The 23,547-nt window shown below is 50.7% G+C and overlaps 1 protein-coding gene across 2 annotated transcripts in view; it reads right to left on the bottom strand.

The window, feature by feature from the left end:
* LDLR (low density lipoprotein receptor) overlaps positions 1–7,135 on the bottom strand; it is a 31,764-nt gene extending 24,629 nt beyond the window's left edge. For both annotated transcript variants that reach the window (XM_029917276.1, XM_029917277.1), the window contains exon 1: positions 6,942–7,135. In XM_029917276.1, the coding sequence (XP_029773136.1) occupies positions 6,942–7,008 (67 nt within the window). In that variant the 5' untranslated portion in view covers positions 7,009–7,135. The remainder of the gene's footprint in view (positions 1–6,941) is intronic.
* Positions 7,136–23,547: the final 16,412 nt, after the last annotated feature.

Below are 23,547 nucleotides of genomic sequence, written 5' to 3'. Positions count from 1 at the left end.
CTCTCTCTCTGCCCCTCCCCTGCTCGTGCTGTCTCTCTCTGTCTCTCAAAAATAAATAAAAAACGTTAAAAAAAATAAGTAGGGGTGCCTGGGTGGCTCTATCAGTTAAGTCTCTGACTTCAGCTCAGGTCATGATCTCTCAGTTCATGGGTTCAAGCCCCGCACTGGGCTCTGTGCTGACAGCTCAGAGCCTGGAGCCTGCTTCGGATTCTGTGTCTCCCTCTCTTTCTGCTCCTTCCCCTGCTCATGCTCTGTCTCTGTCTCAAAAATAAATATTAAAAAAATTTTTAAATCTCCAGTCATGTTGCCCAGGTAGGGCAGGGTTGGTTTGTTTTAAAGATTTTTGAGTAATCTCTACACCCAACATGAGGCTCAAGCCCACAACCCCGAGATCAGGAGTCGCTTGCTCTACTGAGTCAGCCACGCACCCCAACGCTGGATTAATCATTAACAGTCGGGCATATGAAGACACTTTTCAAACAGTGTTCTTGATAACTTATTTGTATTTATTTTGCCTGACTTTCCATATCTGATTGGAAAGTCCCTTTTCTTTTTTAACGTTTATTTATTTTTGAGACAGAGACAAAGCGTGAGTGGGGGAGGGACAGAGAGAGAGAGAGAGAGAGAGAGAGAGAGAGAGAGAGAGAGAGAATCTGAAGCAGGCGCTCCAGGCTCTGAGCTGTCAGCACAGAGCCCAACATGGAGCTCGAACTCACGAACTGCGAGATCATGACCTGTGCTGAAGTCTAACGCTTAACCAGCTGGGCCACCCAAGCGCCCTGAAAGTCTGTTTTATCTTATACTTTGGGGTGAGGGAAGCAAAGATTTCCAGGAAGCACCAAGAATAAACTTGGCAACAGTGCCATTAAGGCCATGACCTGGAATTTGTCCCTGTCCCATCTCAGCACACATGGCTGCAAAGGAGGTTGGGAAATTATAGATCTTACTTTGGGTCATACATGCAGCTAAACCTTGAAGTTCTTTATTTTTTAAAGATTTCTTTTCTTTTTTTTTTTTTTTTTTTTTTTAAGTAGGCTCGGGGTGCCCCAGTGGCTCAGTCAGTTAAGCGTCCAGCTTCGGTTCAGGTCATGATCTCACGGTTCGTGGGTTCGAGCCCTGCATTGGGCTCTGTGCTGCCGGCTAGCTCAGAGCCTGGAGCCTCCTTCAGATTCTGTGTCTCCCTCTCTCTCTGCTCCTCCCCTGCTCGTGCTGTCTCTCTCTGTCTCTCAAAAATAAATACAAACCATAAAAAAAAATTTTAAATAAAGTAGACTCAACACCCAGCAGGAGCCTGATGCAGGGCTTGAACTCATGACCCTGAGATCAAGACCTGAGCTGAGATGAAGAGTCAGATGCTCAACTGACTGAACAACCCAGGTACCCCGGTAAGATTTCATTTTTAGGCAATTTCTACACCCAGTGTGGTGGGGCTGGAGCCCACAATCCCAAGACGGAGAGTCACCTGAGCAGCCAGGGGCCTCTGGGGGCAGAGAGAGAGAGAGAGAGACAATGCGGGCATGCATGTAGGGGAGGGACAGAGAGAGAGGGAAACAGGAGGATCCGAAGCAGGCTCTATGCTGACAGCAGAGAGTCTGATGAAGGGCTCGAACTCATGAATTGCAATATCATGACCTGACGCTTAACAGACTGAGCCACCCAGGTGCTGGTATTTTGTTAACAGGCGGGGAGCGGACAAGGTCCAGAATAGTTTGTAATAGTTCAATATGGTCCTTTTTTTTTTTTTTTTTTTTTGAGAAACAATCTTATCTGCGCTTCTGCATAGGGAATAGTGGCCAAATCGGTTCAGAGTCATTTTTCTTCAAGGAATGCTTTATTTTTGAGATTATTTTTTTACAGGCAAGAATAATCATTAAGCAAAATAAATGCAATACCAGTCACTGCATATGCCTGGCTGTAGTGGTAGTCACTCCAATTCGCTCGCCTTCCCACGTGCCTTTTGTTGTCTTTGGTCATTCCAGGGGGAGTAGACAAGCCCAGAGACCTCCAGGCCCCCTCGAACATTTCAGCCGGGCTTGAACCCAATCTTGACCCTGACCGAGGGCTCTGGGGGGTAGGAACTTTGGGACCCGGTTTAAAAAAAACCACTTCCGGGGCACCTGGGTGGCTCATTTGGTTAAGTATCAGACTTCGGGTTAAGTCATGATCCCACTCACAGTTCGTGAGTTCAAGCCCTGCGTCGGGCTCTGTGCTGACGGCTCAGAGCTTGGAGCCTGCTTCGGATTCTGTCTCCCTCTATGTCCCTTCCCTGCTCTCACTCACTCTCTCTCTCTCACATGCTCTCAAAAAATAAACATTAAAAAAAAAAAAAAGAAACAAAATGGCTTTTCTGGGCCATTTAAGTAGATCGACATGAGCCACTGACTTAATCCTTCTGGGTCTCAGTTCCTTACCTGTAAAATGGGGGAGCAGAGCAGTCCCTATTTGGGAGCCTATTGTGAAGATTAAGGAACAAAGAGTAGCTACACACACAGGCTGACATAATAAATGTCAGCTTAAAAAGAGACAAGGGAGGGGCACCTGGGTGGCTCAGTGGGTTGAACGTCCGACTTTGGCTCAGGTCATGATCTCACAGTTTGTGGGTTCGAGCCCCCGTCGGGCTCAGAGCCTGGGGCCTGTCTTTGGATTCTGTACCTCCCTCCCTCTCTGACCCTCCCCTGCTCACGCTGTCTCTTTCGCTCTCAAAAATAAATAAAACATTAAAAAAAATTTAAAGAGAAAGACAAGGGAAATGTTCATCCACTGAGCCTCATCTCAGGAATACAAAGGGATAAATGGCTGCTAAGGACACGGACACGGATGAGCCTCTGAAACATTTCACGTGTCTGGCTTCTTTTGCACGAGTAGGTACTCTGCCATTTGTGTGAAGTTGTAGTTCAGGTAAAACTCATCTCTAATGGTAACGCCCAAATTAGTGGTGTGTCCGGTGCGGAGGGGTGGTAATTAAACTAGACAGGGGGCTCAAGGGAACTTCCTAGGAAGTTGGAAGTGTTCTGTGTCCTAACGGGAGGTGGCTACATGGAGGTGGACAGTGACCAAAACTCCCAGAGCTGTTCGCTGAAAACCCGTCCATCTGACAGAATGTCAGTTATGCCTCAACTTAAAGAGCAAACAGGGGCACCTGGCCGGCTCACGTGGTAGACCACGTGACTCCTGATCTCAGGGATCTTGAGTTTAAGCCCCACCTCGTGGGTAGAGATTACTTTAAATAAAGAAATAAGGGTGCCTGGGGGGCTCAGTCGGTTAAGCATCCAACTCTTGATTTTGGCTCAAAGCATGATCTCACTGTTGGTGGGTTCGAGCCCCGCGCTGGGCTCTGTGCTGACAGCTCAGAGCCTGGAGCCTGCTTTGGATTCTGTCTCCCTCTTTCTCTGCCCTTCCCCTGCTCACGCGCACACACACTCTCTCAAATATAAATGTTAAAAAAAAATAAGTAAAATTTTATAAATAAATAACAAGCCAACAAACTCTGGGTCTTCAAAGTTCAAGTTCAGTGCTCCTACCAGAGGTTAGGAAACCAGTCAGGTAACACTAGGAGAGCAGTGGGGGAGGGGGGGGGTTGAAAGGAGCAGAGAGGCGATACCAGTAGAGAAATAGAAGGAGCGCTCAGAAGAATCAAAGACTCTGGTAAGTGAATTACAGAGAGGCCAGTAGCCATGGTGGGGAGCCCCATGTGTAGAAGAGAGAGAGAGAGAGAGAGAGAGAGAGAGAGAGAGAGAGAGAGAGAGAGAGAGAGAAGGGAATGCCTTGAGCTTTGGAGTCTGCTGTGGTTACACATCCTGAGCATCGACCTGCCCAAACAGTGACCCGAACAGGAGGGCTCTCTCAGACCCGCCTCTACAGGATGCCCACACCATACAGACTCACAGCTGCATCGCAGTTGTGCCGAAAACGGGATATGACTCACTTCTGGGCTGCTGGCACACAGGGCGGGTAAGAGACTCATTGGAATTCCAGGACTCAGAAAAAAAGGTAAAAAGGAAGTTCAGGCCAGGGGCAGTCACAATAAGGACCTTGGAGGAGAAGTTTCTGTCCTCCCCTCCTTCCCGAGGGGCTCACAACTTCCGTTACCACTAATCCACTGCTCTGGCCTCCAACCTCTGCACAAAGCCCTGTCTTACCGACAGGACGCGGTAATGGAAAGACTGGAAATAGTAAGAGCATTGCCAGCAGGGACAGGGATCAGGAGCAGCGAGCACCAAGTGACGGCCCATCAGAGGGGTGTCCCTACAGCAGGGACCACCATCTTGAGCAAGGGGAAGGGGACAGTCCGATTTAAAGCGCCATCGCCCAAGGAAACCACAGGGCTTTCTTGCTTCCTCCCTGTTGCCCAATCAAAGTTTGGTTTTCCTGATCAGTTTCTTCTGATTTCAGTAAAAGCAAACTGGAACACCTCACCCAGAACTCCTCTCTGCTAGGGTTACACAAGAGCCACCCCCATCCTCACCCCTGCCTCCCCCCCCATCCCACCCACCCTTGGTGCTCAAATCTCCAAATAGCCTTTAAATCTGTCACCCGTGACAAGCCAGGAACGAGGTTATTGAAACGGAAAAGGAGAATGCACATTTCTGCTTTTTCGCCAGCACACAAATGAGGCGGTCAAATGCTTTCGATGTTTCCTTTCCCAGGCTACTGAAGATGGTTGTTGTTCGGGGAAATCAAACGTACAGGCAGAACCATTTCCTTGAAATAAATAAGTAAACGGCCGGAGCTAACAGATTCAGCTGAAAATGAACAAGAAATCAATTTCTCAGGGCTCTTTTCCCAACGACGTGATGCCAAGGTATTTTCCCTGGGGCAGGGGGGCGCCTGTTTCCGAGACGGTGCCCTGCTGGTAAGTTCCACAGTGTCTTAGCAACAAATGCCACTTGCTTGACAGCCCGGTGAAATGTGGAGTCTGTTAATGGACGTAACATGGAACATGAAGGGCTATCAAAGCACTGAGCAACACAAGTATCTGAAGTTGGATCTTATCAGGGAAGGAAGCCCACAGATAAGAGCAGGAACATCCTGGAAAGACAGAATGAGCCACTAATTCCCCTTCAAGCTCTGCAGGCTCAAAAAAGCTGTCTTTTTGCCAGGAGGAAAAGCAGGCCCGGCAATGACCAAGGCATCCCCCCACCCCGGGGCGTGCCGCTAAAGAGACAACTCTTAGCGGGATGCTCTATTTCTCTGCGTCGGGGAGTGCCCTGGGCATCCTTGATACTCTGCAGACAACTACTAACTGGTTTTGTTCAGTTACCACCAGAGGACAGAAGGAGCTGCTGGCCCTCGGGGGTCCTTGGGAGTCCAGCATCGGGGACTCAGAGCCTCCCGGAGAAGCCTGGCTACATCAGATCCTAGCCATGAGTGAGAGAGAGAGAACACAAACGAACACAAACTAAAGTAAGCAACAACCCCTCTTGCTCAAGACTTCAGCGCCACCGTTTCCTCTTAGGGACGGAGTCCATCAGCGCTTGAAACACAGGTCAAACCAAGTGCCTCTTGCCCAGCCTCACAGTCCGTCCTCACCAACCAACTGGGTGGCAAGAGTGATCTCAATAATCATCAGCTCTATGGCAGCCCCTCCCTTCCTCGGCTCTCAGCAAAAACTCATGTGTCACGGGGAGGAATTCCAAGAGTTCAAGGTGCCCTGCGAAGCCACCACCCATCCCCGTCAATGAAAAGCTTCCGGCAATCCCATTATTAGGCAATCCCAATTCTTTTATGGACTGTTCCGGTTCTACGCAGGAAAAGGACCATTTATCTAATACCCAGGGCGAGGTCGGATGCTTCCGGCAGCTCATTCAAAGCCACTGGAAAACTCAGGATCACGCACCAACTAGTCTCTTCGCTAAATCTCAATCAGAAACACCCTAAAAGGAAAAATCGTCTAACCCCCTTCAGAGCTTCTAAACAAACAGGGCCACCCTGAGGGATCCATCCGATGTCGGCGCCTTCCGATCCCAGCCCCGGTCTCCGCTTCCCACCGCAGAGGGGCGGGCCTGTCTGAGGCAATGGTTCGATCAGGGAAGGAAGCTTGGCCCTAAGAGTGGCCTGGGGGCACGGATGTGAACTCGACCCAGGCCGGGGCAGCGAGGGCAGACGCAAAGGGCTCGGGCCCAGATCTCGAAGGAAACCTTTGGCTTCGCGAAAGCGGCCCAGGAGCGCCGTAGGCACCTGGCCCATGCTCACGGAGGCGACTCCGGGGGCCCGGGACGCGTCGCCTTTGTGACAGGAGCCCCGGACGGACGCGAGAACTCCTTCGGTCGCATCCCAAAACCAGGTGCTTCGCGCTTCCCAAGCCGCGCCTCCAGCCCCGCCCCACCCCGCCCCGCCCCCATCCACCGACTCCCATTGGCCAAGGGGAGTGGCTCGAGGCTCGCCTGTTCCCACCGCGTCCAATGGGAGCGTGGGGACTGGCCCTCGGAGTCGGAGGCGGGGCTGGAGGCGGGGACCAAGCGCAGAGGTGCGCGTGCAGCGCCGGCGGGGCAGAGCTGCGCTCTACTCCGCGGCCCAGCTGCGTCCTCAGAGCAGGACCTGGCTGCCTGCGGCGCCCGGGGGACTCTGGTCCGCGGGCGGGCTCGAAAGCGCCCGCAGGGACCCCCACCCCCCCGAAGGTTCTACTAGTCCTCGCCCTAGAACAGCTGGGGGCGGGGTGTCCCTGGCTCTCTAGTGCTGGTGAGTTCCGGGCTGAGGAAGACAAGGTGGGGGTCTCCCCTTGAAGCGGAGACTTGTGGGGAAAACCTCACCCCGCTTCTTCTGACTCCCCCACATCCCCAAACTCTCGCAGCCCTCAGCGCTCCCTCTTCGTGCCATTTCCGCACAAGTCCTAAGGAACTGGGAGGGAGGGAGTTTTCGCAGCCTCCCCCCCAAATCGCCACGGGGCTCCCCAGGTTCTGGGAGCCACCTCACCGCACGCGGGCGCCTGGAGCCAGCCTTACCTGCTGTCCCCGCCGCTGCGAGGAACAGGGCGGCGGCCCAGCTCAGCCCCCAGCCCGCGGGCCTCATGCTCCCAGGCTCCGCCCGTAAAGCGCCGGCCAGAGAGTCGCTCCGCAGAGTCCGCGCAGAGAACCCGGACTCCGCGCGGCCGGCCGGCGACTGCCTGCGGGGCCCCAGTCATTTGCAGCATTTTAATGCGAGTTTCCTCGCAGGGGGAGGAGTCTGCAGTGGGGTGATTTTCGAATATCTTCACCTCACTGCGGGAGGAGGAGTTTCGAGGGGAGGAGTTTGGAACGGCCGATGTTACAAGGGATTTTAACCCGTGAAGCCCTTAGTCGGGTTCCAGTCTTTTCCAAACCCCTTCCCGAATCACCTAATAGGTTGATGACCACCCCTCTCGGTGACGCCAAAGGAAAAAAACGGGACGTCTCGGAAACTTTACCCTCGCCTTTTTCTACTGCCTTTTCCTTTCTAGGAATCTTAGCTAGAATTTCACCGAGTTTTCTTCAAACCTGCAGTCCGAACACTAACCCGTGAGGGATTTAAATAAAATCTTCCCAGAAGTACAGCCCCGCAACTGATCTTGTTTCGTGAGATCCAGCGTTTGGATCAATATGGGCAAAAACATCTGTGAAATCATTGATCCAATCGGGGTCTGGACACAAATATTGATTTATTAAGTAAAATAAAAACAAAACAGCTTGCAGAGTTGAACCTGATTGCCTTAATCACAGAGGACTGGTGGAGAGCAGCCTTTTAGAATCAAGAGTCTCGGGGCACCTGGGTGACTTAAGCATCCGACTTAGGTTCAGGTCCTGATCTCAGGGTTTGTGAGTTGGAGACCTTCTTCCGGCTCTGTGCTAACAGCGCAGAGCCTGGAACCTGCTTCCGATTCTGTGTCTCCCTCTCTCTGCCCTACTCTGCTCGCTGTCTCTCTTAAAAATAAATAAACATTAAAATAATAAAAAGAATCGAGAGTCTCTTTTGGGGATTCATGAGATGCCAGTGGACCCTGGTCAAAAAGGCACATGTGAGACTCTTGTCTGAACCCCATTATGGGTCTGGCAGTCTTGGAGGGAGACTCCAAGGAATGAGCAGAATTCTCTGGGGTTTTACAAATTGAGCCCAGGGGGGCGGACTCACTCCCAGCAGGCTTATGGGGACAGGAGGAGGGAGAAAGGAGATAACTGAACCTCACAGGGAAAACGGGTGATTCGTCCAGAGTAAGGAAGAGCAGCTTGAGAATCACCTGCGTGAGTAAATGAGCTTTCCCTACGTGGAGGAATGGGGAAATCATGGGACCCTTCCCTGGCAGGTTCTATGTGGGGGCGGGGGGGGGGGTTGTCCATTGAGATCATTACCAATCACCTGGGGAAATTTGTAAGGATGGGCAGGTTCTGGGAGTTTGGGCCACATTTATGAACGTCATCATCAAATTCCATTCCTAAGACCACATGCTACTTTTTTTTTTGGTCAATTAAATAAATAAAAGGTTTTCTTTCCCTTTAGAAAAAAAATCACAACACCTAACAAGCCCGGTTTCTGTTTTGGGCCCGGCTTTCTTTTCTTCACCTGGTGATCAGGGGCCTGTTCTCCCCAGAAGGGCTGGAAAAATTTCCCAGGAAGGAGCTCTCTTCTGGGAAGGGACTTGGCTTAAGACACCTTCAAAGCCGGTTCTACGTAGACGTAAGAGCAGGCCTGGAAAGGGGCCAGAAAAGCTCTGTAAAGGACATTTCGGGGGTGCCTAGGCCTGCACAAGGTCTCCCTTTGACCTGCCCGTGGAAATCGCAAGGTCCCTCTGTCCGTGGCACACATGGCCATGGTCATATGTTGCCTTAAGGACGCAGGCATGCTGTTTAATTTCTCCGTTTCTACTTACCAGGGTCTCCATTCCCAACTAGCTCATAGCGTTGCTGTGACAAGTAAATTAATAATACATAAATGTATAAAGTGATTAAAGCCACGCTTGGCGCATAATAAGGACCATGTGTGGACTTGCTTGTGTTCCTGTTATAAACACATCATTTTTTCTTCTTCTCTTTTTCCCTCCCTTTCCCTTCCCTCTCTTCCCTTCAGGCCACGGTAATCAAAACAGTGTGGTATTAGGGCATGTTGGTGGCTCAGTTGGTTAAGCATCTGACTCTTTTTTTTTTTCAATGTTTATTTATTTTTGAGAGAGAGGGACAGAATCGGAAGCAGGCTCCAGGTTCTGAGCTATCAGCACAGTCCTGGATGTGGGGCTTGAACCCACAAACCCTGAGATCATGACCTGAGCCAAAGTTGGAAGCTTAACCAACTGAGCCAAACAGGCGCCCCTAAGCATTTGACTCTTGATCTCGGCTCAGGTCATGCTCTCACAGTTCATGAGTTTGAGCCCCACATCAGGCTCCATGCTGACAGTGCAGAGCCTGTTTGGGATTCTCTCTCCCTTTCTCTCTTCTCCTCTCTTGCTCATGCTCTCTATCTCAAAATAAAGAAATAAACTTAAAACAAACAAAATCAAACAAACAAAAACATTGTGGGAGTGGCATAAAGACAGACATAGACCAATGGACTAGGATACAGAGCCCAAAATAAACCACGCATGTCTGGTCAAATGATTTTTCTTAAGGGTGCCGAGTCCATTCGATACAGTAAGGCTGTCTTGTCAATAAATGGTATTGGGAAAACTGGATAGCCAAGTGCCTAATAATGAAGTCGGACACTTCTTACTTTCACCACATACAAAAATGAACTCAGGGGGTGCCTGGGTGGCTCAGTCAGTTAAGCATCCGACATCAGCTCAGGTCATGATCTCACAGTCCGTGGGTTCGAGCCCCACATCAGACTCTGTGCTGACGGCTCACACTTGATCTTAGCCAAAAGGCCGAGAAGCAATTGTGCTGACAGCTCAGAGCCTGGAGCTTGCTTCAGATTCTGTGTCTCCCTCTCTCTCCCTCTCCCCTGCTCACTCTCTGTCTCTCTCTCTCAAAATAAAATAAAGACATAAAAATTTTTACAAAAAAACCTGACCTCAAACTGGAGCAAAGATGTAGAAGGAGAAGCTAAAACTCTAAAATTACTAGAAGAAAAAATAGGGGTAAACTTTCATGCCGGTGGACTTGGCAATGATCTCTTGGACCTGACAGCAAAAGCATAGGCAATAAAAGAAAAAATAAGGAAGGTGGACTTCAGAAAAATCAAAAAGTACCTGCATCAAGGACACTGAACAGAATAATGAAAAGGCGACCCATGGAATGGAGGCAAATCTTTTGCACATCCTACATCTGATAAGGGTCCAAAATACGTAAAGACCACCTAAAACTCATCAACAAAACAGCCCAATTAAAAACTGAGCAAAAGGGGGCACCTGGGTGGCTCAGTAGGTTGACTATCTAACTTCAGCTCAGTTCATGATCTCACAGAGGGAGCGTTTGAGCCCCACATCAGGCTATCACCCCACTTCGGATCCTCTTTCTCATTCTCTCTGCCCCTCCCTCCCTCGTGTTCTCTCTCCCTCTCTCAAAAATAAATAAACATTTTAAAAAATGAGCAAAGCTGGGCGCCTGGGTTGCTCAGTCAGTTGAGCATCTGACTTTGGCTCAGGTCATGATCTCATAGTCCATGGGTTCAAGCCCCTCATCGGGCTCTATGTTGATAGCTCAGAGCCTGGAGCCTGTTCAGATTCTGTCTCCCTCTCTCTCTGCCCCTCCCCTGCTTGCTCTCTGCTCTGTCTCACAAAATAAAATAAAGACATGAAAAAAAATTTTTTTTAATGAGCAAAGGACTTGAATACACATTTCTCCAAAGAAGATACAAAAATAGCCAATAAGAGCATGAAAAGATTCTCATTACTTATCATTGGGGAAATGAAAATCAAGATGAGAGCAAGATACCACATACTTCACACCCATTAGGATGGCTACTAGAAAAATTTAAGGGCCACCTAGGTGGCTCAGTTAAGTGTCTGACTTCGGTTCAGGTCATGATCTCACGGTTCGTGGGTTCGAGCCCCGCGTCGGGCTCTGTGCTGATAGCTCAGAGCCTGGAGCCTGCTTCTGATTCTGTGTTTCCCTCTCTGCTCCTCTCCTGCTCAAGCTCTATCTGTCTCTCTCTCTCTCTGTCTCAAATATAAATAAACGTTAAAAAATAAAAAATAAAAAAACCCACATGTGGATACTATACCAGCTTGATTCATAATGGTCCGAACCTGGAAACAACCAAGATGTCCTTCAGCAGGTAACTGAGTAAATCAGCCGTGACACATCCAGCCAGTGGAATCTCCGCACTAAAACGAAATGAGCTCGCAAGCCATGAACAGACCAGCAGGAACCACAAAGGCATATTATTATTATTTTTTAATTTTTTCATGTTTTTTATTTATTTTTGAGAGACAGAAAGAGGCAGCATGAGCAGGGGAGGGTCAGAGAGAGAAAGACACAGAATCGGAAACAGGCTCCAGGCTCTGAGCTAGCTGTCAGCACAGAGCCCGACAAGGGGCTGGCTGGAACCCACAAACCGTGAGATCATGACCTGAGCGGAAGTCGGACGCTTAACCGGTTAACCAACTGCGCCACCCAGGAGCCCCTATAAATGCATGTTAACAAGTGAAAGCAACCGGTCTGAAAAAGCAAGGACTCTGCATTTCCAACTGTGTGTGTGACATTCTGGGAAGGGCAAATCTATGGGCTTGGTAAAGCGAAGAGAGGCGGCTGGGGGCTGGGCGGTGGGGGTGGGGGAGTGGACAAGGTGGACGGGCGGAGCCCAGAGGCGTCTTAGGGCCGCGGAATTACCGCCTGTTGTACTGTAACGGTGGCCGCAGGTCATCCGTTTGTCCAGATTCAGAGATCGGAATGGCCAGTACGGACGCTGGGTGGGAAGGACGTGTCCCTGCAGGGTCCTGCGCTGTAACGAACGCACCAATCTGGCGGGGGTGTTGATAGTGGGGTGCGGGGCCGAGGAATGCGGGACATCTCTGTACCTTCTGCTCGGCTTTTCTGCAGGAGAGGCACTGAGGTGGGGACAGGGAGAGAGGTGGGCTGAGGGGTGGGCCCACGTGGGGAACTCGGGAAGGCGGAAATAAGATCAGAGTGGACACCCGAGGCCTCCACACGCACTTCAAATGCTATTTTCGGGGTGTTGAGAAGCATTTGAGGCCACGGTGGCCGAGAGAGGCTGGCTCAAAGTGGTAATTTGGGCAGTTGATTCATTAATTAGGTCTTGGGAGGGGGTGGGAGAGAGACCTGGGCAGGGGTTGAGGCGGGGGCAGGCAGAGCAGGGGAGTGGAGGAAGGGTTACATTTCATATTTAACCCACCAGTTAGTCATCCACGCGAATCCTGAAATGCAAGGTTTGGTCATTAACGGTCCTCCACATTTCATGAAATGTGACATGCATGGTGTACAGCCTGCCCACACATGGGGAGTTTTCTGAATTTTGAAATATCTGGAAGATGCTGGAAGAGCCTCAGAAGCATGGGAAATCTGGCCAGGCCAAACCCTAGGACTCTGGACAAATCACTTTCTGGGTCTCCGTTTCCTGGTATTTATTCCTCATTCAAGAAAAATTGGGGGCGCCTGGGTGGCTCAGTCAGTTAAGTGTCTGGCTTCAGCACAGGTCATGATCTCACGGTTCATGGGTTCGAGCCCCGCATCCGGCTCTGTGCAGACAGCTCAGAGCCTGGAGCCTGCTTCAGTTTCTGTATCTCCCTCTCTCTCTGACCCTCTCCTGCTCATGCTGTCTCTCTCTGTCTCTCAAAAATAAATTAAAAAAAAAAAAAGAAAAAAGAAAAATTGCCCTGAGTGAATACTGTGTCCCAGGAATGTTCTAGGGTGCCGAGGACACCTCGGGGACAAGACGAAGATCCCGCCCCTTCTGGAGCTGACGTTTCAGGGCAGGCGATAGCATGAAACAAATCAAGGAGATGGTTTGGGATGACCCGATTTGAAACATGAATGGATAATATGGAAAAGAGCGGCCAGTGTGGGGGGTGCCTATTTTAATGGCTTTTTAAAATGGAGATCTAACATGCATGCAATGCAGTTCACAAACGTTATGCGCGCAGCTCCGTAGATTTTTGTTTTTAGAGTTGTACATGGCTTTAGTTTTTTTTTAAGTTCATTTTATTTTTGAGAGAGAGAGAGTAGGGGAGGAGCAGAGAGAGAGAATCTTCGCTGTCAGAGCAGAGCCTGGTGTGGGACTCGAACTCACAAACCTTGCGATCTAGACCTGAGCTGAACCAACCAAGAGTTGAGCGCTCACCTGACCGATGTGGGCAGACGGATTAGCAGGTGGAACTTGAGGTGGGATTGAGGTTAGAACATTCCAGAAGGGAAGCCAGTGCGGCTGGCATAGAGTGAGTGAGAAGGGGGGATGAGGACAGGTTGTGCAAGGCCATGTGGGCAGCAGGGAGGACCTTGGCATTCACCCCACAGGTGGGAGCCATGGAACATCCTGAGCAGAGGAGGGGCAGGACTGACTTGGTGCCCACTGGCTGCTGTGGGGGGAACAGACTAAAGGGGTTCAGAGCAGGAACCAGGAGACGCAAGTGCAGGGATGAGCAATGACCAGGCTGGACCAGGGTCCAGCCTTGGAAGGGATAACTGTCAGATTCTGTTTACATTTTGTCTGAGATGCCACACGGGGACCCCAAGGGTCAAGATCAACCTTTCATCGACCAGTAGTCTGTTCTTGGTCTACGAGGGGCTGGTCTGAGACCTCCCAGCCACAAGCCCCGGGGGCAGAGCTGGGCCTGCCTCTCCCCACATGAGGGGGCACGTCGGGTGCCTTGCGAAGACCAGACTATCTCCCTGCAGGTCCGTGACTCCTGAAGAACCACGAGGCCTTGACCGTCGTGGGCAAGAAGGAAAATGGGTGGAGGTCTGGCCTCCGGTCAAGGCTGCAATGCCAACCGTCCAAAGCAACTCGTTACGTCCTTGGGAGGCACATAACTCTAGGCTCCAATCTGAGGGGGCGAGTGGCAAAGCGTCTTTTGCTGGCCTGTGACATTGACGTCTTACCAGGATGTGTCATATTAATGAATTAGTACTTACGCGATTAAGGACAAAATGAAACAGTCACAAAAAGCAGTCACAAAAAGACAAATACTGTTTTAATTCCATCTAGAGGAGGTCCCTGGAGGAATCAGATTTATAGAGACAGAAAGAAAATGGATGGTTAAGGGGCGGGGGGAAGGGGAGGGGAAAGCAGTGTTTATTTTTATTTTTTAATTTTTCTTAATGTTTATTTTTGAGAGACACACACACAGAGTATGAGTGGGGGAGAGTCAGAGAGAGAGGGGGACACAGAATCCGAAGCAGGCTCCAGGCTCTGAGCGGTTTGGCACAGAGCCCGGCACAGGGCTCAAACCCATGAACTGTGAGATCATGACCTGAGCGGAAGTCGGCCGCTTAACCGACTGAGCCACCCAGGAGCCCCAGAAAAGCAGTGTTTAATGAGGACCACATTTCAGTTTGGGAAGATGGAAATGTTTTGAAAGAGGCTATGGTGAGGGCTGGTCAACACGGGCCACGAAGTGCGCGCTTAAAATGGTTACGTTGGGGGGCGCTGGGTGGCTCAGTCGGGGAGCGTCTCGTGATTTCAGTTCAGGTCACGATGGCTCATGAATTCAAGCCCCACATAGGCTCTGTGCTGGCATCACAGATGCTGCTCGCAGTCTCTCTCTCTCTCTCTCTCTCTCTCTCTCTCAATAAAGAAATAATCCTAGGGTACCTGGATGGTTCAGTTGGTTGAGCTTCTGACTTTGGCTCAGGTTATGATCCCTTGGTTTCTGGGTTCCAGCCCCATGTCCGGTTCTGTGCTTCGGATTCTGTGTCTCCCTCTCTCTCTGCCCCTCCTCTGCTTCCTCTCTGTCTCTCAAAGTTAATAAACATCAACACACAAAAAAAAAGAAGAAAGAAAGAAAGAAAATAAAGAGGTTGTAAATTTTATGTCATGTGTATTTTGCCATGATTAGAAATAAAAAAGGAAAAAAGATTTTTTAAAAATGGAAAGGAAAGAGGAAAGGAAAGGAAGGAGGGAGGGGAATAAACAAATGAGAGGGAAAAAACCCCCCACGTTATGAAAATCTCCTCTGAGCCGTGTGGCTCTTACAGCGTCTTGCGTCAGCCATGGTGAGCCCTGGCCTCGGGGTCTCAGTCAAAGGCGGCTCAGCCTCCCAGCCCTGTCTTTCAGGCCGCCCCCACCCTGGCAGCCAGGAACCCATGGGAAACCAGGGAGAAAGAGCCCGTGAGAAGCCCTCCAGGGGCCCCACAGACCTGTGCCTGCTCTTCCCATTCCACATGTTAGGACAATCAGGGTCCCGATGTCCTAGACTGAGGCTCTGTCCAACCTACTTGGCTGAACCAGCTGCAACTCACCATCTTGCTTCACTGGGGTGCGGGGGGCGGTGGGGGGGTACACACACCTGTTTTCAGGGACATTAGATACTTCTAGCTGCCGGCCGCTACAGTGCTTTTTCAATTTTTAAAAATGTTTCTGGGGGGAGAGGGGCAGTGAGATGGGGAGGATTCCAAGCAGGCCCTGCAGTGACAGCAGAGAGCCCGACGCAGGGCTCAAACCCACAAATGGTGAGATCATGACCTGAGCCGAAGTCGGAGGCTTAACCGACCGAGCCACCCAGGCGCCCTAGAGTGGAAGGCTCTTGATCTGATCAGGGTCGTGAGTTTGAGCCCTACACTGGGTGTAAATAAATTTTAAAAATAAAAATAGAGAGGTGAGACTGGAGCGGACCTTCACGCAGGTGAGACAAAGGTGACACTGTTAGGACTATCACATCCAGACTGCAGGAGAGGCAGGCTGGAAGGTTAGGCGGAAATTCTAAAGGAGAGCTATTCGCTTTCCCAGCATCCCTTGCGCAGGAACACGAGCATGTGACCTGGAATCAGCCAATCATATTCTCACACCCAAAACCGACTCTAGAGCCGGGTTAGGAATCCAGCCCCCAGTGTTCTGTTGATTCAGAAACCACTCAGGCTGGGGGCACCTGGGGGCTCAGTTAGTTAAGCTTCTGACTTCAGCTCAAGCCATGGTCTCACAGTCGTGGGTTCAAGCCCCACATTAGGCTCTGTGTTGACAGCTCTGAGCCTGGAGCCTTCTTTGGATTCTGTGTCACCCTCTCTCTCTGGCCCTCCCTGCTCACCCTGTCTCCCTCAAAAGTAAATAAAACGTTAAAAGAAGTTTTTATAAAAATTAAATAAAAAGGAACCACCCAGGCTGGTTTATATCATTTGTAAACAAGAATCCACTTGATGATAAAATGTCTATGAGACTAAGACTGAGGTAACAAATGCTCGGGGCTAGCAAAGCCACTAGTGTTTCTTCCTCAAATTCTCATCCTCAAGGTCTCCTACTTTGACTATTTCTCTGAGGTTGATCTAAATTCTATTTTTATCACAATCTTGGATTACAGCACATGCTTAAATGTAAAACTGTTAGAAAGTAGAAAACAGAAAAGCATAGAAATTGGGGCGCCTGGGTGGCTCAGTCAGTTAAGTGTCTGACTTCAACTCAGACCATGATCTCACGGTTCATGGGTTCGAGCCCCACGTTGGGCTCTGTGCTGACAGCTTGGAGCCTGGAGCCTGTCTTTGGGTTCTGTGTCTCCCTCTCTCTCTTGGACCCTCCCCTACTCATGCGGTCTCTCTCTCTCTCTCTCTCAAAAATAAATAAAACATTATCAAAAATTTAAAAAAGAAAAGCATAGAAATTACCAAGAAGAGACATCTGCAATTCAAGATCATCACTGCATTTGTTATTTATTCCTGTCATCTATTGTATATATATATGTAATGTATCCCTTTATGAAATGGAATTACTTTCTGTTATTTGTGTATTTTTTTAGTTTATCCTGAGAAAGATATCACAAGTGGGGGAGGGGTGGAGACAGAATACCAAGCAGACTCCCCACTGTCAGCACAGAGCCCCATGTGGGGCTTGATCTCACATATGCTGAGATCATGACCTGAGCTGAAATCAAGGGCCAGACGCTTAACCCTCTTAGCCACCCAGGTGCCCCTAACTCAAATTTTATCGAACAATACCATTTGTAGCCCGTTTCCCCCTCTTTGTAACACATATCATCCCTTTCTCATGCCCATGATAATGTGATGTGTGGTTTTTTTTTTAATGGCTATTCAGAATCTTCTGGAAGAACCCTAATGGGTGTTGCTATTTCCTTGATGAGGACTTTTATTCCCACTGAACCCATGGGTGCTTGTTCTCTATGGATTGTATCTCTAATGATTTCCCTAAGAGAAATTCTGCGAACAGGGTATAAACATTCTGAGTCATCTTGTCAACTTGCATTTCGGGAAGCCACATCCAGTGCCGCTGCACTGATGCTAGTCTGCCTTCCACCACCTCGCCGAAGCTGCGTGTTAGCTTTTAACGTATCTGCCAATTGGCGAGGGTAGATAGATGAAGAAAAATAGTAAAATATTTCGTCACTGTATTTTTTATTTTTTTATACATTTTTATACGTTTATTTTGAGAGAGAGCTTGCGTGTGCGGGCACATAAGCAGGGGTGGGGCAGAGAGCGAGGGGGAGAGAGAGAGAATCCTAAGTACAGAGCCTACACTGCCAGTGCAGAGCCAGACGTGGGGCTCAAACCCACGACAGCCGATCCCACGATCCGTGAGGTCAGGACCTGAGCCAAAACCAAGAGTCAGATGCTTACCCGACTGAGCCCCCCAGGGACCCCAGTTTCTCAAGTGTTTATTCAGCAAATGAGCTAGCATTGCTGGCCTTTCTTTTTCAGTTTTTGTCTCTTGGGCTTTGTCACACCCCTCCTTTTTGTTACCTACCAGCAAGACTTAAGGGCATGCTTGGGAAACAAAAAGGTTTTTTTAATTTTTAAAAATTTATTTTATTTTATTTATTTATTTTTTTGTTTATTTTTGAGAGGCAGAGAGACAGCATGAGCAGCGGTGGGGTCAGAAGGAGCAAGAGACACAGAATCAGAAGCAGGCTCCAGGCTCCGAGCTGTCAGCACAGCCCGATGCAGGGCTTGAACCCATAAACTGTGAGGTCATGACTCGAGCCGAAGCTGGAGCTTAACCAACTGAGCCACCCAGGAGCTCCAAACTTAAAAAACAATTTTTTAATGTATTTATTTTTGAGAAGAGGAGAGAGACAGAGTGCAAGTAGGGGAGGAACAGAGAGAGAGAGAGGGAGACACAGAATCTGAAGCAGGTTCTAGGCTCTGAGCTGTCCACACAGAGCCCGACGCAGGGCTTGATCATGACCTGAGCCACCCAGCTGCCCCCAAAATCTGTGAGGCTCAGAGGAAGGAGGTTTGCCAGGTGGGCCATTATGGGGAAAGGAGGCACTGGGACAAATACCAGCAGTGGGTGGTGTAACGTTTCAGTGTTGCTCAGGATTAAAGTGCTCGTGGCTGGGGAGTTGCCAGGCTCCCATGACCTGGGCCTCACACGCCCCGAGGAATTGAGAATTTAGACTGGCATCTGGGTAGGAGGACCGCCTGGCAGGGAGAGAGAGTGGGAGCCCGAGTATCAGGGAGGGACTGATTACACCCACGACGGTGGCTGCGGTGAGTCGAGTCGGGGCCAGGGGCGGGCGAAGGGGACGCGCGCGCGGACGCAAGAGTTACTTAGGAGAATGGGCCGAACTGGGACACCGCCTGGAAGGTGGAGCCTCAGGGAAAGGGATGACCGCTGAGTCGGTGTGATGGGGGCCACTTGAGAAAGGGGGGGGCCGCAGGGGCAGTCAGGTGTGGGAGGAATATGATGATTTGGGCCTTGGCCACTTCATAAATATTCATGTTCTCGAGAAAATGAATGGCCTCATTGCAGTAGAAATCTTTGAGGCCATGACATAATCTAGAAGCCTTCTGTGGAGTTACACACCGGTGAGGACTTAAGAAATGGTACTTGGGGCACCTGGGTGGCTCTGTTGGTTAAGCATTCGACTTCCGCTCAGGTCATGATCTTGTGGTCCGTGGGTTCAAGCCCCGCGTAAGGCTCTGTGCTGACCGCTCAGAGCCTGGAACCTCCATTGGATTCTTTGTCTCCCTCTCTCTCTGCCCCTCCCACTCACGCTCGCTCTCTCTCTCAAAAATAAACATTAAAAGAAAAATGAAATGGTTCTTATAATGGACAGGTGTCCTGGGCCTCACCACCTTGGACAAGGTCCCCACTGCATTCTCTTGTCCCCTGTCCCACAAACTAACAACAGCTGTTGGGGATATAGTGTGCGTGGGGTGTGTCCTGCCAGACCTTTCTCTAAACATTCATGTGGTAGTGACACGTTTCAGAGGCGATGATGGGATCCTGTGTGCATCCCAAACAGCACCTCACTGGACATGTCATTGTGCACCTTACTCTTTTATCTTTAACAAAGCTCTGCAGATCTGTCCGGGAATATTATACCCATGTGATTTCAAAGCTTGTTTTAGGATGTTCCAGGTACTGTTGCTGCGTAAGAAAACAGCCCACAGCTCAGCACCTAAAAACACAATCCTTTTTATTCTCTCTCAGGGGAGGGCTCAGCTGGGGAGGTGGACACAGCTAGGGGCTGGAGCCCTAGAACTTGGGGGCCGGCCAGCCACCTCTTCCTTCTCACCAGGCGGATCTTAGGGGTCCCTCGGCATCAGCTTGTTTTGGCTTCCTCACAACATGGCTGCCTCTGGGCAGCTGGCACCTTGGAGGGAGTCTTCCAGCAAACAAGGTGGGAGCTGTGGTGCCTTGAGGGTCACACGAGTGTCACACAGCAGTCACACGGTGTCACTTCCGCTGCACTCTGCTGGTTACCGGCGGGTCCGAAGCCAGACTCCAGGGGAGAACTGGACTCCATATCCGTTGGCATCGAATATATGAGCTGGAAGGTTCTAGAAGTGGATGTGGGACGGGAGAGACAGTTGCGGCCATCTGGCACATAGAGGGTCTACAGCGCACCTTTTAAAAACAAACTTCTTATTCTGTAAAAGTGAACACTATGCTCAACATGGTGCTGGAACTCATGACCCCGAGGCCAAGAGCCACACGTCCCACGGATGCAGCCAGCCAGGCACTCCAGGTCGATAATCTTCTTAAAAAATTTGTTTAAATGCTTATTATTTTATTTATTATTAAATTTTTTTTTCACATTTATTCATTTTTGAGACAGAGAGAGACAGAGTATGAGTGGGGAAGCAGCAGAGAGAGAGAGGGAGACACAGAATCTGACGCAGGCTCCAGGCTCTGAGCTGTCAGCCCAGAGCCCGATGTGGGGCTAGAACTCACAAGAGTCATGAGATCATGACTTGAGCTGAAGCCAGATGCCCAACAAACTGAGCCCCCCGGGCATCCCCCCATTTTGTAAATGAAAATTTTAACGTTTATTTTTGAGAGACATAGAGTGCGAGCAGGGAAGGGGAAGAGAGAGAGGGAGATACAAAATCTGAAGCAGGCTCCAGGCTCCGGGTTGTCAGCACAGAGCCCAAGGTGGGGCTCGAACTCACGAACCGTGAGATCACGACCTGAGCCGAAGTCGGAGGCCTAACTGACTGAGCCCGCCAGGTGCCCTGGGTCTATATTCTTCTCACCTGTCCCTCCCAGTCCTGGCTGTGTCTGGACACTTCATGGGTTCCCGTCACGCACTGACTGTATGACATTCCAGCCTGAAGCCATTCCATGGACATCAGCCATGTCTGGCCGAACCCCTTGTGCCTCCCTGGGTGCGCAGAGACCTGCCCCCTGTTGCTCAAACCACCACCTTTTCCCCAGGGTTCAGGGTCCTTCCTCTATACCCAGGGCAGGTCCTGGTCCCTGAGGACTCTTGTGTCTCCAGAACCTGGGATCAGATCTGGGTGGCCTTGAGCAAGTGCCTCAGTCTCTCTGAGCCTGGTCATCTGTGAAATGGGAATGAAGAATGAAGTCCCCTACCCCTGAGCCAGCGGGGCAGAGATGGAGGGGGAGGGGCCGTCTGGACGGATGGGCTCTGAAGGCAAAGGCCGGCTGGGGGCGAGGGGGCGGGCAGGCAGCTCAGAGCGGCAGGAATCCAGGCTGGCGGACCCCTGGTTCGTGGCCAGTATCCACACAAGAACCATGCTGGTTCTGACTTCAGGCCAAGGTCAACACGGGAGAGCCAGGCCAGTGGCTGCGGCCCTGACCGTTCGCCCTTATCACAGTCCACGTGTCCCTGTGTCACCATGTGGTAATGCTCTGCCACATTAGCAGCTCCTGTTTCTACCTTCATCTTTTTCACTTAAAGAAACATTTTTTAATTTTTGAGACAGAGACAGAGTGTGAGTCAGGGAGGGGCAGAGAGAGAGAGGGAGACACAGAATCCGAAGCAGCTCCAGGCTCTGAGCTGTCAGCACAGAGCCCGACACGGGGCTCAAACCCATGAACTGCGAGATCATGACCTGGGTCAAAGTCAGATGCTTAAGCACTTAGCATCCCAGGGCCCCCATTTTGCTCACTTAAAAATGATCTTTTTCTTGTCACCATAGAAAATACAGGAACGAATGCCTGAAGAATGAAGGAGAAATCTCCCAAGTACCTTTTGGTTTCTCCTCTCCCAGTGAGCCCAGGGAGTGCTGAATGCTGCCCAAGGTCACAGAGCCCGGAAGTGGCAGGGCCAGGACTCAAACCCACAACCTGGGACCTGGGCTTGAGAAACACCTTCCAGGATGCGGCCTGGGGGCCAACAGGGACTTCCCTTCTCTGCCTGGGTTTTCTCATCTGAAACCTGGGGGTAACCAGCGACAAGCAGGCAGTGAGCAAGCTGTGCGTCCTTGACTTTAGCTGGGCACATAGGCACCAGAGGTGGGGCTGCATTTCCCAGCTCACTGTGTGGCTTTGTGTGGCCAATTGATTATGTTGTGGCCAAACGCTCTCTAAGGGACGGGGCAGGACGTGACTCCCCACTTGCCTCCTTATTGGGGGCTGGAAGGTGGAATGGATGGATGGAGTACCAGCAGCCATCTTGGGCCATGAGGTGACCTTGGACGTAGGTCTGGTCATTGCTAAAGTAGCAACACAGAAAAAGGTGTTTTCCAACACGGTGAGGCCCCAACTCGAGACTACTCGGTGCGAGATGTAGACACTTGTGTCCAGTAATTCAGTATTATTTTCCATCTTTCTGCCACTCACTAACAAACTATATCATATGACATTTTGTCACACCAAAGTTCCACGTATTCCCCCTCAAAGGACTCATTTTTAAACTGACCTCATCCTGAATATCCTGAAATCAAGAGTGTGGTGAGCTGATTTTCTGCAAACATTAAAATAAATTCAAACCTATGAAAACAAAGTCAAAGTCATTGAAACAACCACAACAAAAAATGCAGACATCCAACCCGAGGGAGTAAGGGTCCTGGCAAACACACGCCCTAAAAGCAACAATGAAAACAGACAGTTCTCGAAATGACCATTACAGGATCCTGGAGATTGATCAAATGCAGTCGACACGTTTAACAAACTTAAAAGTGTCTATTCAGGAAAACCGGAAGGCAGGGGAGACGGTTGGAGGCCGTGATGCTTTCTGCCTGGCGCTGCTTCCTGCCAGTCAGGCTGGGACCTGACAGTCACCATCGGGCCCTGGAATGGCCTGGAAGAGCTGCATCCTGGAAAGAGGTGGGGTTCTAACTGTGCGGTGAACGGGGAAGGCCAAGTTCTCTTAACCAGCCCGGGCTGGGATTCTGGTCGCAACAGACTGGAAAGCTGGTCAGCAGTCGAAAGGCCTGGAGACCGAGACAGCCAGAGCCGGCCCACGTACCGCAAGGGTCCAGCAAGCTGCGCGCATGCGCGACGCTGCGCACATGCTTGGCGGGGGGAGAGTGTGCCCCGTTGCTCCAGACGACCTGTTCAGGGGGAGGCCGTGCACATGCGCTGAGAAAACCAAACTCACGGTTCGAGAGTTCGAGGCCTGCATGGGGCTCTGCTGACAGCTCAGAGCCTGGAGCCTGCTTCCGAGTCTCTGACTCCCTCTCTCTCTCTCTCTCTCTCTCTCTCTCTCTCTCTGCCCCTACCCCACTTGTGCTCTGTCTCTGTGTCAAGAATAAACAGAAAAAAAATTACATGACTTCGACTGAGGAAAATCGTCAACAGAACCTCTCTCTGAGGGGGTCCAGTTGTTGGGACTTCAAAGCAGCCCTGATAAACGTGTTCAAGGAACTGGAGGGGACCGTGATTGAAGAAGGGGAGGCGAACGTGATGGCGATGACTCACAAAGAGAAGATCTTAATCAGGAAACAAAAGTACAGAAAGGAACAAGGCTACGTTCTGGGCTTGGGAGCTCTCTTTGATGATCTGGGCTCCCACAATGCCCTGGGCTTCCCAGGTCAAGGCCCTGGCCTCGGTGTGGCGCCTCTGGCCCGGCCTTGGCTGCAGGTGGGGAGGAGGGAAGGGACCGAGCTCTCTGCTCCGCGCCTGACAAGGGAGAATGGCGGTGGCACCATTGGGGCCAAGAGCCCGAGCGGGAGGTCCGATGGCGTGAGGACTGGGCAAGCCCTCCGCCTCCTCCTGGGCCTCGGGGTCCTCCCTGGGGCCCGTGGGATCTGGTGATGGGAGCACAGGGCCCTGGACGAGGCGCCTCCCCCGCCACGTCCCCAAGGATTCACCACCACGTGGGGAACAGGGAAAGAGTCCAACGGAAGGCGAAGC

Source organism: Suricata suricatta, chromosome 12 (assembly GCF_006229205.1).
Source record: "Suricata suricatta isolate VVHF042 chromosome 12, meerkat_22Aug2017_6uvM2_HiC, whole genome shotgun sequence".
Classification (NCBI taxonomy): domain Eukaryota; kingdom Metazoa; phylum Chordata; class Mammalia; order Carnivora; family Herpestidae; genus Suricata; species Suricata suricatta.
The sequence above is the reverse complement of the archived record's forward strand: the minus strand, read 5'-3'. Positions and strand labels throughout refer to the sequence as shown.